Source organism: Elephantulus edwardii, unplaced genomic scaffold (genome assembly GCF_000299155.1).
Source record: "Elephantulus edwardii isolate Elephantulus edwardi_28Jun2011 unplaced genomic scaffold, EleEdw1.0 scaffold00315, whole genome shotgun sequence".
Taxonomy (NCBI): domain Eukaryota; kingdom Metazoa; phylum Chordata; class Mammalia; order Macroscelidea; family Macroscelididae; genus Elephantulus; species Elephantulus edwardii.
This window is the reverse complement of record NW_006400065.1, coordinates 1,705,009-1,719,087: the sequence shown is the minus strand read 5'-3', so window position 1 is coordinate 1,719,087 and position 14,079 is coordinate 1,705,009. Positions and strand designations below refer to the sequence as shown.

General features: G+C 46.9%; 1 protein-coding gene across 1 annotated transcript; it reads right to left on the bottom strand.

Moving 5' to 3' along the window:
- Positions 1-127: 127 nt before the first annotated feature.
- Positions 128-12,718, bottom strand: GIPR (gastric inhibitory polypeptide receptor). The gene is made up of 9 exons (XM_006901271.1): positions 12,685-12,718; positions 10,687-10,816; positions 9,633-9,756; positions 8,633-8,732; positions 7,907-8,014; positions 4,220-4,323; positions 3,146-3,249; positions 2,858-3,002; positions 128-334 (listed from the first exon to the last, which is right to left on the bottom strand). Exons 1-9 carry the CDS (start codon positions 12,716-12,718, stop codon positions 128-130), a joined length of 1,056 nt encoding a protein of 351 aa, XP_006901333.1.
- Between the last annotated feature and the right edge of the window lie 1,361 nt (positions 12,719-14,079).

Below are 14,079 nucleotides of genomic sequence, written 5' to 3'. Positions count from 1 at the left end.
CCCCGCCGCAGCTGTCAGCGCGCACACGGGCTCTGCCAGGCCCCAGACCCGCAGAACGCCCGAGCCAAAGTAGGAAGGCCAAGGCTGGAGAGGGGAGGAGACTCCACGAGGTCACCCAGCAGGGTAGTCAGGGCGCGCTGGGCTGGGCAGTGGGAGACCGGGGTCGGGGCTCACCCCAGCCAAGAAGCAGGTAGCAGCGGAAGTGGTCCCCCTCGGAGCCCCCCACGAGCACCAGCAGACTGTGCAGGTAGATGCCCTCCACTAGCAGCCACGTGTAGTTAGCGCCCACGCAGTACTGAGTCACGATCTGGGCAGTGCGGCACGCCGCCAAGGTCTACGACGAGGTGGCCAGAGAAAGGGCTTGGGCAGTCAGGACCGCCAGGAGTCCCCTTCCACCACCATCTCTTGCTATATTTCCCCATCCTACATCCTAAATGGATTCTCTGGGGTCCCTGGAAGGAGATCAGGTGGTGCAGAGGTTAAAGAGCCCTGCAAGGTTGGTTGTTTAAACCGCCTTACTTGCTCCATGGGAGCCTGCTTCTATAAAAATCAAGCTCACTTCCACTGCAGTGGGTTTGGTTTTGCCTTTGGGGAGTTGGGGGTCCTTGAGTGGTGTAAATGGCTAGTATGTATGGCTTCCAAAATGTTGGACGTCCAAGTGACTCGGAAGAAAGGCCTGGCAATCTACTTCTGAAAAAACGGTCATTGAAGGGAGCTCTGGTGGCTTAGTGGCAAGGAGCTGCACTGCAATCACAGAGGTAGAAGGTTCAAATCCAGCAGATGCTCTGCTGTAGAAGGAGGGACAATCTCCTCCTGTACCAGTCAGATCTGATTTGACAGTACACACACACTAAATAATAAAATTAAAAAACCCAAAAACCAAAACAAAACAAACTGGCCGTTGAAAACCCTATGGAGAAGTCTGGTGGCCTAGTGGCAAGAAGCTGCGCTGCAATCTTGGAGGCCCACAGTTCAAATCCACCAGCTGCTCCGTGGGAGGATGGGCAATCTCCTCCTGTGCAATTAACTGCCTCTGAGAACCCAACAGAAGGCAGCTATGCCTCGGTTCTGACTCAACGGTACACAGCAACAAGAAGTTATTATTTTTAAGCAAACCAATATAAAAGTTTTTTTAAAAAACCCTATGAAGCACAGTTCTGTAAGAATTTCCCTTAAATCCCCACAAATATAGTGTCTGCTCTCCATAGCCTTCTAAAAATTGAACTCAATGGTTCAAATCCTTTCTTTAAAAGGTTTCTTCCATTCTAACACACTCTCCCACCAGCTTATGGACTCTTCCACCCCACGGCTGCTTGGTAACTGTTAGTATGACCCTCTCACTTTGGTCTCTAGACTGACATCGTTGCTTTTTAGTTCTCTGGAGAGGTCCATGACAGCAGATTTTCCCAATGCAATTTGTCTTTTGATTTCCTGACTGCTGGTGTTAGGAATGTTGATTGTGGAGCTGAGCAAGCTGTAATTGTTCACAACCTCAATCTCTTCTCCATCTATCATGGTGCTGCCAGTTAGTCCAGTGGTGAGAATTTTTGTTTTCCTGATATTGAGCTTCAATCCATATTGAAGACTACAGTCCTTGACCTTCTGCAGTGAGGTCTACTTTTGGTAGTATGGACTACTTTTGGTAGTCCATGGGATATTCAATACTCTTCTCCAGTAACACAATTCAAGGACATCAATTCTTCTTTAGTCTTTTTAATTCATTGTCCGACTTTCAGATCATAAGAAACAATTGAATCGGGCTTACCTTAGTCTTTAACTTTACATCCTTGCTCGTTAACACTTTGGAGAGGTCTTTGAGAACAGCTTTCCACAATGCAAGAGGGGTATTGAAAAAGTAATGATTGATATCTACCAAATCCCTACATCCATGGTTTTCTCCTATTTTACACCATCTCAGGACCAGGACATGGATTCTCTCATTGGTAAAACAGTCCAAGGATGGGCAAGATTATAAAGGAGAGGAAATGGCATACAAATAGAATCCAGAGAGAGAGATAAGGTGGGAGAGAGTGTTCAATGAAGGGGCAGAAGTTGAGTTGGGAAGATGCCTTTCCAAATGATACTAAGAAAAACAAAGTATTTTTTTATTTTATTTTATACTTTTTATTTTTTTATTATTATTTTTGCGTGCATGTACCGTCAAATCGGATCTGACTGGTACAGGACGAGATTGTCCCTCTTTCCCTGGCAGAGCATCTGGTGGATTCAAACCGTGCACCTTTGGGATTGCAGTGCAGCTTCTTGCCACTAGGCCACCAGAGCTCCAGAAAAACAAAGTATTGATAATACTGTTGTTGTTAGTGGTCTTAGAGTTAGCTTCTGACTAATGAAGACCCTATGCATAATGTGACTGGACTATTGTTATCCAAAAAAATTTTATTCATTGATTTTCAGAAGTAGATTGCCAGGCCTTTATTCCTACTCTGTCTTAACTTGGAAGCTCTAGCAAAGCAAGTTCAGCATCATAGTAACACACAGCCTTCATCAGCTGGCAGGTGCATGAGCCAGGAATCAAACCTGGGTCTCCCCTTTGGAAGGTAAGAATTCTGTCTTTGAACCATCACTGACTCCACTGATTGTGTTGTTTGTTGTTGCTACTATGTGTCATCAAATCAATTCTTACTTTTGGTGACCCAGCAGAACATGCTAGAACCACACCGGGTGTTTTCAAGGCTGTAAATATTTACCCGCTGCTTCATCTTCCTTTGGTGGAGTTGCTAATATGTTCAAACTCATGACATCTCTGTTAGTGCCAAAGTGGATCAACAAGTTCCTGATCCTGGCCCCTTCCAAGCAGGCCGATTCCCATTTGAGGAAGCAGAGGGATCATGCTTACCTGGCTCCAGAGGGTCAAGGCCTGGTCCCCAGGATAGGGGCCAGGTGGAGGCAGCAGACGGTCCCGGGTGAGGATGGCAGCGGCCCGCAGCATGAACGAGGTGAACAGGTTGATGTGGATGTAATTACGAGTGCAGCGCAGCCTCCTGGGGTAGGAAGTGGGAGACAGTCTGAGGACTCTTGGGGACTTATCCTCAGACATAAACCACTCCAAGGAATTCCCATAGAAACACCCCTGGATGCACACCTCCTGACCACCCCAGCTTACTGGGAAAATCAGGTGTCCTACCTGAAGACACTCAAGAGGAACAGAGCCAAGAGCAGTGTGCTGAGAGACAGGGAGTAGCCAACCGTGTACACGACCTGCAGCCGCTCCAGGATCAGCCTCTGGTCCTGAGTGTCAGTGACATGGAGCAAGACTCAGTGCTTCCCTCCACTGGAGAGAGGATCTCTTTGTTCCTGCCAGCAGCCCAGTTTTCTCTGAGTGGGGCTGACTCCACCCCTCATCTCCAGTCAATCAGAGTATTCCATCTAGTACCCACCTTCCACAGTCACTGGTTCAGAGTGGACATATTAGCCAAAGTGAACCAATGAGAATCAGTCCGGGACAGAGCTACTGAAAGAACTCTGGTGGCCTAGTGGGTAATGAATTGCACTGCCAAGCCAAATACACGAGTTCAAATCCACCAGCTGCTCCTCCGGAGAAAGAAGAGTAATATTCTCCTGTGCAATTCATAGCCTCTGAAAACCCGCTGAAGTGTCAGCTAGGACTTGACTCTCACTTGATGGAAACAAACAACAACATGAAGAATGAAACACGATCTTTCTGAAGTGTTGTTAGCTTAGTGGTGTATCAGCCACAGGGATGTCCTGGGCTATCTCTCCCATCCCAAAGGAAAGATAAAGCCAGTCAGGACTGAGGAAAACGACTTGATATTGTGTGCGTGTACCGTCAAATCAGATCTGACTGGTACAGGAGGAGCTTGCCCCTCCTTCCCCGGCAGAGCATCTGGTGGATTCGAACCGTGCACCTCTGGGATTGTAGTTGCAGCTTCTTGCCACTAGGCCACCAGAGTTCCCCTCGACTTGATATTGTGAGAGACAGATTTCCAGGCATATCATTTGAGCACCTAGATCCAGCTGTACCTGAAGCTGTTCCCTTCCATTTTTCAATCACAGAAGCTAATTCTTTCTTTCTCCTTTAAGCACATTTGAATTGAGTTTGTATCACTGAACAGCACTGAGGTTTCAGGCTTGGCCTAAAGATGTTGTCTTGTTTGTCTGTTTGTTTGTTTGTTTGTTTGTTTGTTTCCTCCTGGACCTCACAGCGTATATAACCCACTCCCCCACAGCGTCTTCACACCTGGAAGCTTCCATTCCGCTCTGGGTTCTCACACTGGGAATGGTCCCTCCAAGGTCCCCATTGGCCATCACTGTCACACTGGCGCAGAACAAAGCCCATGGCGACTGAAGAAATGAGGGTGAAGGATTGAAATCACAGAGACAGAGAGAAGGGACAGGGAAAGACACTGTGATTATTAACTACATCAATCGATTGAAATTAGTTCTAGAAATAAAAATGTCTGTAAACATTTGAATGAAAACTGATATGGTTTTCACTCACAAAAAAAATTTGAACCTACAACCAGGAGAGGATAAAATAGATGATTGGGACCTTCTAAGAATTAAATCCCCTATGCACATCCAAAAACCTCTCCAACAGGGTAAAAGTGGAAGACACAGACTAGGAAAAAATATTTTGGAATGATATGTCAAATAAGGGACTTATATCTAGAATTTATAAAATACTCAAGCACCACAAGATAAAGGCAAACAATCCAACTGAAAAATGGGCACAGAGTATGAACAGACACTTCACCAAAGAAGATATTCAGATGGCCAACAAACACCTTAACAGGTCAAAATCCCTAGCTCTAAGGGAGATGTAAATCAAAACAACTAAGAGATATCATCTCACCCCAGTAAGAATAGCAAAATTTAACAGAACAGGAAACATTAAATGCTGGTGACGTTGCGGAGAAACTGGAACCCTTATTCACTGTTGGTGGGAATGTAAAATGGTGCAACCACTCTGGAAGGCAGTATGGCTCTTTCTCAAAAAGCTGGAAAAAGAAATACCATTTGACCCAGCAATTCCACTACTGGGAATATACCCGAAAGAAACCATAACTGCCACCCAAGCAGATATATGCACACCCATGTTTGTTGCAGCTTTGTTCACAATAGCAAAGAGTTGGAAACAACCCAAGTGTGCCCATCAACAAATGAATGGATAGAGAAGCTGTGGTATATTCACACAATGGAATATTATGCTGCATTGAAAAACAAGGAACTAATGAAATATTATACAAAATGGGTGACTCTGGAGGACATGATGCTGAGTGAAATATCTCAGTCACTTTTAAAAGGACACATACTGCATAGTGTCACTGTTGTAAAGCAGGACTGACATCAGGGTTGGGGGGTGGAAATAAGAGGGATAAATAATGTATACTGAATTGAAACAGATGAGGGAGAGAACTGTTTAGGAGGGATATATGATTAGGTATTATTGTCATGCCAAGAGTTCATAATGAAAGCTGCATAGTGGAGTCGACTTGGGAGGAGGGACTGTATAACAATGAAAGAATTTTTCTTTTACTTTTCATAGAGGGAACTGGGCGGGAGGGGTGGGCAGGGAGGAAAGTGTGTAACAATGATTGAATGAAAAGCCAAAGTCTCTGCAAACTTTATCTTCTTTTTTTATATCAATTTTTTAAACTTTTTGTTATTATTTTTAATTGATATTTTATCAAAAGTATACAGAAAACTTGGATTTTCATTCATTTATTGTTGCCCACTTTCCTCCCTAGCCCCCCTCCCAGTTAACTTTTCTCTTTAAAAAGATTCTTTCATTGTTGCACAATTTCCTCCCTCCCTCCCGCCCTCCAATCCACTTTGCTATGGACCTCTTATTCTGGACTGTTTTTATGCAAATAATATCTAATCATGTGATTCTTTTAGACAGTTCTTTCCCTCATCTATTTAAATGCAGGGTTCATTATTTATATTTATCCTCTCTTTTCTTAGTTCCCTCAACCCCCATATCAGTCCTTTTTTTAACAGTGGCATCACTCAGTATTTGTCCTTTTGTTACAGAGATATTTCACTTAGCATAATGTCCTCCAGGGTCACCCATTTTGTATAATATATTATTAGTTCCTTGTTTTTCAGTGCTGCATAGTATTTCATTGTATGAATATACCATAGCTTGTCTATCCATTCCTTAGTTGATGGGCACTTGGGTTGAGTTGCTTCTATCTTTTTGCTATTGTGAACAATTCAGCAATAAACATGGGTGTGCATATAATTGTTTGGGTTGCAGTTCTGGTTTCTTTAGGGTATATTCCCAGTAGTGGAATTGCTGGGTCAAATGGTATTTCTTTTTCCAACTTTTGGAGAAAGAGCCATACTGTCTTCCAGAGAAGTTGCACCATTTTATACTCCCACCAATAATAAATAAGAGTTCAAATTTCTCCATAACTTCACCAGCATTTGTTGTGTGAAGCAAACTTTCATTCAAATAAATAAAAAGAAAAAAAGGTAAAAAGTTAAAAAGAAAATAAAATCCAATTTTAAAAAGGCCAAAGGAAGTAAAGCTGTGATTAAGTTAGTAATTGACATATTTTTAATTAAAAAAAGACTTTTTAATTAAAAAGGGGCATTTTTAAATTAAAAACTATAATGAAATTATTAAAAAAACTATCTGATATGGAGACTTTCTTTGCAATGGAGGAAGGTTTAAATTTTTACTGAAACTTTTGAGAGGAGACAAGTCAGAGAGAAAGACAGTCAATATGATGATGGTGATTACACAAGCCTTTATATAGCACTTGTGCTTATTAATATTCACAAACCTATAAATTTGAGTCATCAGACCCATTTTACAGATGAGAAAACGGAGGCATAAAGATTAAATCTGCTCGAGTCCACACAGCTATGAGGAACAAAATAAGCAAGAAAACCAGAAAGAAACCACAATGAGGTACCATCTCCGGTGGCAGTGGCAAAATTTAGCAGGGTAGTAAATAATAAATGTTGGCGAGAATGTGGCGAGACAGGAAGTCCTATACATTGTTGGTGGAGTAGTAAAATGGTACAACCACTCTGGAAAGCAGTTTGGCGTTTCCGCAAAAAGCTGAACATAGAAATTCCATATGACCCAGCTATTCCACTGTTTGGAATAGAGGCACAAAAGAAAACTTGTAAGGAGCTCTGGTGGCCTAGTGGCAAGAAGCTGCACTGCAATCCCAGAGGTGAGTGGTTTGAATCCACCAGATGCTGTTCTGCTGGAGAAGGAGAGGCAATCTCCTCCTGTAATAGTCGGATCTGATTTAACGGTACAAATACAAAAATAATAAATTTTTTTTAAAAATTTAAAAAAGGAGACTTGTACACCAATGTTCATAGCAGTGTTATTCACCATAGCAAGAACATGGACACATCCTACACGTCCAACCACAATCGAATGGATTGAGAAATAATGGTCTACTCACATGATGGAATACTACGCAGCACGTGGGAACAATGATTTTGTAACTTGGGAGGGACTGGAGAGCATTATGCTAAGTGAACTAACTCAGTCCCGTAAGGACAAATATTCTACTAGGCTATTGTAGTAAGTGCATGAGGATCCAAAGTGGGGAGGTGGGAGCAGAGGAGTGGGATGGGAGGGGAAGGGGTGGGGCTAATCATAGGGTTACACAATTTAATGGGTGGAGGGAGGTGTGGGTAAAGGAAATGGGAAAGATTCGGTGTGAAAAGCAATGTATACGAACTTTGTAGGTAAACCAGTATAAAACAAAAATTTTATTTAAATACAACATAATTTTGTCCTTAGAGAGATAATAGAAAATGAAAGGGCATCATGTGCCAGAATCAGGGTCATTGCACCAGGATTAGATAGGCAAGGGAGAAACCTAGCCAGACAAGGGAAGTGGGAGATGGGTGCTCCATCTAAAGAGAGGTAGGGTCCAGGAGAACGCCTCACCGTGCTGGTGCCAGGGCAGGTACCAAGGGCAGGAGGCGCGGGCAGTGGTGTTGGGTGCAGCGTAGTCCCAGCACACGTACATATCAAACGACCCGTTACAGGCAAGACCTGTGCGCCGACAGAATGGACAGAAAGCAAATGGACCTAGGTCTCTCTCCCCTGATGCAGCAAAAGCAGTCTTTCCCTCGCAAGTCCCTCCCATTCCCACCCAAGAACCAGGAAAAAAGTCTGCCCACCCACTTACGGCCCCGCCTCCACCTTGCCCCAGGCCCCTCCCACTGACCAAGTCCCCGCCCCCGAGCCTGCCCTTCATCGAGTATTTCTCAGACTCCGCCCCTAACCCCGCCCCTCTAAATTCTTTGGGACCCTCCCCGAGACTCCTCCCAGTTGACCCCATCTTTAGCAGTCCGTAGGGAGTTGAGTTGCTTAACACAAAAGGTTCGAATTCATTAAAAGTTCCGCAACAGAAAGATGGGCGATCTCCCATGTGAGTTAAGCCTCTGAAAATTCCCTGGAGGGGTCAGCTGTCAGTCGATTTCAACTCGATGGTAAAGAGCTGTTTTGTCGGGCATATTTTTTGGACACAGCCCACATTATGCACAGTTTTCTTTCCAACCTCAATTCAGGCTCCGCCTGAAAACCTAAGCCCCGCCCCAACCCTGGATCAAACCTAACACCTGTCCCAACCCCTGCCCCATCTACATAGATTTAGGGACCCCGCTGCACCTAAGGGGGGCGCCGCAGCCTCCAAGGTCTCCTGGCACTCGCTGCGGTACCGTTCCCATCGCTGGTATAGCTCCCCCGCCGTCTGTCCCTCAGAGTCTGTCTAGAAAAGGAGAGAAAGGAAGATCCCTCGCCCAGAGGTAAGGAGGGATGAATAGATGGCATGGGGCATTTTTTGAACAATGAAACTGTTCTGTGAGTGGACACAGGATATTGTGAATTTGTCAGAATCTACAACAGAATGAATGAACCCCATAATAATATATCAAAATTGGTTCATCAATTGTAATAAATGGGGCTCAGGAAGGCAATATAGGAGAAGCAGAGTGTGGAGGAGGGGAAATAGAAGCTTTGTTTTCTGCACAATTTTCCTTAAAAATCTAAAACTGGACTGAAAAAGAAAGTCTATTAAGACAAACACACCAAATGCAATGTTGGGGGCAGAAACAGATTATCTACAAATCGTGGTAAGCATGAGTTTACTTGTGCTTACTAATCTGTAGCAATAATTTGTGAATTGTTTCACACACCAAACAATAGTGAACAACTTCACATGTTATTTTCTACAGATTGTCAGAAAGCATAAGTTAAGCGCCTACGTGAGTTTACCTTGCTCACTGGGAATTCACTCCGTCCCTGTCAGGGGTTAAATTTGAAAAGAGGCTTTGATTCTTTAGAAAGTACTGTGGAGCTGGGAGAGAGGCAACTATGCATAGAACGCAGAATCTTCGATGTGAATTGGGAAAATGTTCACTACAGATTAATAAATAAATACTTGTAAGTCTGTGGTAGGAGTTTGGAGAAGGGGTACCTAGAAATGACCAAGGGAGGGGTGCTAGTGGGGGAGACTGCAAAGTTTTATTAGGAAAGAAGAGATGGGATATGTGGGGAGAAAGAGGAGGAACTGGAAACCATCATCAGAATTCGAATGTGGGCAAACCGGGCGCCCTTAAAACTCTCTTTGCGATGGGGGGAAACTTGAAACCATCGCGGGGGTCCTCACCTCTACCATCCGAAGCAGCAGCGCCCACAGCGAGAGCAGTCGCAGCAGCAGCCGTGGCCGCGGGGACCCAGGGCTCGGCATCGTGCGGGCGGCGGGGCATGGAGGCCGGAGGGTCCGGACACACCTGGAGAATCTCAGGGCGCTCAGGCGACCCCTGCTTCCCAGACTCACGCAGAGGCAGCCCACTTCACCCAACTCTCATCTCCGCTCTCACGTGCGATTGAAGGGAGGGGGAGGCGTGGTGAGCGGGCGGGGCCTAGAAGCACGTGATTGCCGGGCCCGCCCCCAATTTGTTGCTGGGGCAGCAGAGGTGGGAAGGGGAGGGTGTTTGCTGAGGGGGCTGTTGCCCTAGAGCCGCGCTCGGGCGGAAACGCCAGTGTCACTCAGAGTCTAGACCAGAGGACGGGAGGGGGCGGGGGGGGGCGCCCTGGGAACAGCCTTGGAGAAGAGGGAGTAGAAACTGCCAGCTAAGGATGAAGGGGAGCTTGAAACCTCCACCAGAGTTCCCACTCTGAGGGGTTTTAAGTAGCCCATAGGAACTTGACCCTATTACACTTGCCCCGTTACAGAGAAGACCCAGGATCAGCGGGACAGCCCTTCTCCCGGTTATCTAAATCCTCCTCACCTAGTGAGGCGTCAGATCATAAGCTTAGCCGGCTGGGGCTCCATGGCTAGAAACTCTCACCCTTTCTCAGACATCGTTTAAGGGGGAAAAAGCTCCAGACGGACAAGACAAATTCAGAGACACAGAAAACAGAGATCGAGAGACTGAAATACACAGAGAATCAGAGACAACGAGAAAACAGAGGCTTCAGGACAGAGAAAGACAAAAACAAATACATAAGCAAAGAGACAACGAGGTGACAGAGACAAAGAGAGGGACCCTGGAGGAAGGTAGGGACGCGATCTGGAGGCTAAACAGAGATTGTGAGACGTGGAGACAGAGATTGGACAGAGACTGTGGCGGACAGAGACGAAAGCCTACCCTGAGAGACTCAGGCTTGAGGGGGAGATGGGAGCAAAAGGGACAGGCTGGGACCGGGGGAGCTCTCACCTGCTCCCAACGCTGTGGGGGTTCACCTGTGGCGTTCCTGCTGCAGCAGCCTCCACTGCCGAGCTGGGCTCTGAAGAGGTGACAGCGCAGGCAGCTGGGATGGTGGGAGGGGGCAGGGGTGGGGCGGGACCTAGACAGGAAGGGGAGCTGAGGCCAAGACCCAGTAAGGGAACACGATGGCTTGTGAATGTCACAGCCACTCTAGGATGTATATCTAGAATATCCGTCTTGAGGACAGCACCCCCAAGCACAACTGCTCCACTGGTATACAATCCCCCCCCCCCCCCCCCCCCCCCCCCCGGTCACACACCACAACCTGCCCCTCAGTCACTGTCATGGACACACAGAGCCCGGCCACCTCTGGGTCAAGGAGGCACCATCGCAGCATCTCACACATGCAGACTCCCAGAGTCCCCCACGCCATTCACAGGTGTGTGTATTCCCACAGTCTCACCTAGAGAGTCAAAGGCTCTCGCCCCCGGGATGACACAGTGACACAGCTACCCGTCCAGGGTCAGAAACTGTACCCAACAGAGACACAGTCATAGCTACACACACACACACAGGGCTTCACATTGTCAGTGATAAGCATACACACAAACACAATCATTAGGTCACATCACAGCCACTGTACAAACACACACACACACACACACACACACACACACACACACAGCACAGCCAGCATGCATCTGTCCCACTTGGTCTATGTGTCTGTGAGAATAGGGACAAGCCGGTCACTGCTGGGTCCCTAGCAAAAGTCTAACACGGGTTTGGCACAAAGCTGGGATCCAAGGAATGATTGTTGATTAAATAAACACACACAGGTCTGGAGTCACGCAACATAGTTACCGGGTCTTCAATGACACAACGTGAAGGTCACACACATGGTGTTGCACATACACACCTGTTGACACACACATTTTACAAAACACCCAAAGAGTTACACATCCAACTGCAACCATGTTGTTGCAAGTTTTCAGTATGACACTGTCACACTGCCACCTTCCCTCGTGAAATCACACCATGCAGACACACAATGCCCCATTACAGCCCTGCTAGCACTCAGCAGACACATACAGTCAAACAGACACATACAGTCACACAGTCACATTAAGAAGCACGCAGATTCCACCACAGGTGATCCTACACAGGGTCACATACCATGGTCCTGCCACAGCACACGTCAGGCACAGTCAGACATAATCCCACTACTTCATAATCACACACAGAGCTACTCACCACAATCCCATTATCACAGCTGCACAGCCTTCACATGGAGTCACACCCCACAACTTTGCTGCAACAAAATTACACTTAGTAGTAAATGAGGGAGCTCTGGTGGTCTAGTGGTGAGAAGCTGTGCTGCAATACCACAGGCCTGGGTTCAGATCCACCAGATGCTCCATGGGGGGGGGTGAGCTATCTCCTCCCATGTGATATGTTGCCTTCTAAAACCTGCTGATAGGTCTTTTGACTTGATGGCAAACAACAACAATAAATGAGGGGACACCACATCACACTCTGCCACGATCACACACAGTCATTTAATCAGGGTCAGCACTGTGATCCCCCCACGCATGACTACACCTAGTCTTAAACATGCACACACACAGGGTTTTGGTTTTTTAATTTTTTACTAGTTTATTTACAAAATTCAAATACATTGTTTTCAACACACAGGGTTATAAATATAGCTAGCACCTTAATTACACAGCAATACAATTACACACAATCGTCATAGGCACACAGCACGACCTTCTCACAACATGATCACATGATCAGAGTCAGAGAGCAGGGTCACTGCTGCCACAATCCCACCACCCTATGATCCCACAATTACACACATGTCCCCATCCGTGATCATATACGACCCCACCACTCACTCAGCAGTAACACATGGTCACACACAGTCTCTTTCTCTCTCTCTCTCTCTCTCTCTCTCTCACACACACACACACACACACACACACACCCCACCATTGCCCCTAATCCTACCCCCATTCCCAATCCCAGCCAAGCTCATGGTCATGGTCACCCTTCACACACACACACACACACACACACACACACACACACACACTCTTTCTCTCTCTCTCTCTCTCTCTCTCTAAGGATCTCCTTCCAGTCTCTTCCTTTGTCCTATATTTGTATTCACGAGGGGACAGCTTAGACACTGAGTCCTGGTTCTCAGCGCCCTTGTGTCTCTTGAACACAAACCACCAGCAGGCACATATTAATCATGCTATTAACATTCATGAGCAAGAATTCTCCTGGGATCCAGGAGAAAGGGGGGGCAGGGTCAAGACTGCCCATTTTGCAGAGGAGAAACTGAGGTCCAGAAAAGACCTTACGAAGGGCCAGGAAGCAAGGGGTGGGGGAGAGCCAGCCCAGAATCTGGACAAAGGCCAGGCGGGAGAGGGGGGTGGTCCTTCCTTCCTGGCCTCTGACTGGCCTCCCTGCTCTCTGTCCCAAATTCCTGGAGCCCTTGGGGTCCTGGGAAAGGTTCTACCCTTGGAGTGGAGTGGAAGGGGGGTGTGAGGTTGCCAGGCACCTCCAGGAGAGATTTGATTTGGGGAGAGGAGTCTCTCCTTGACCTCAAGAGGGCCTGGGCGGGTCACCCTGCTAGGGCTGGGACAGCAAGGAGTCAGGACCTGAGTGATAACTAGAGTAAATGATGAATCATGGGGTAACTGCGGAGGATGGGGGTGTGGTGAAGGGAGACTGAGCTGAGGGAGGGGGACCAGTGGAGATGGATTGAGGTGGTGAAGGAGAGAATGAAACCAAGGACTGAGAGAGACACAAACAAGGCGAGAGACAGAAGTGGACAGAGAAAGACAGCGATCCTGCAAGAGACCAAGAGAAGGGAGAGATAGAGATCAAGAGAGGCTGAAAACGGAGCTCTGGTGGCCTAGTGACAAGAAGCAGTGCTGCAATCCCAAAGGTGCACAGTTCAAATCCACCAGATGCTTCATTGGAGAAGGAGGGGCAGTCTCCTTCTGTGCCGGTCGGACCTGCTTTGACAGTACACAACAACAACAACAAAAATAAAAAAAGAGCGAGGCTGAGAGAGAAACACAGACGGAAGCGAGAAAGACAGGTGGAGAAAGAGAGATCAAGAGAAAGACAATTTAAGAGGGAGACAGCAGGGACGAAGAGGTCCAAACTGCACAATCCGGAGACTGGTAGACAGAAAGGGCTCGGGATAGGTGAGAGAGGGGACTAGGCTCTAAGGACAGAGATGACTGAGCCCCCAGGGAGGTGGGGATGAGCAGGGTGGGCTCTGCCACCCAAGCCTTCTCCTTTCCCCTCTGTCATCACTCCTCCCCACCAGCCCCCCACTATCATTCCTCCACTGTCTCTTCTCCATCAGAGCTCCTCCGCTGTCACTCC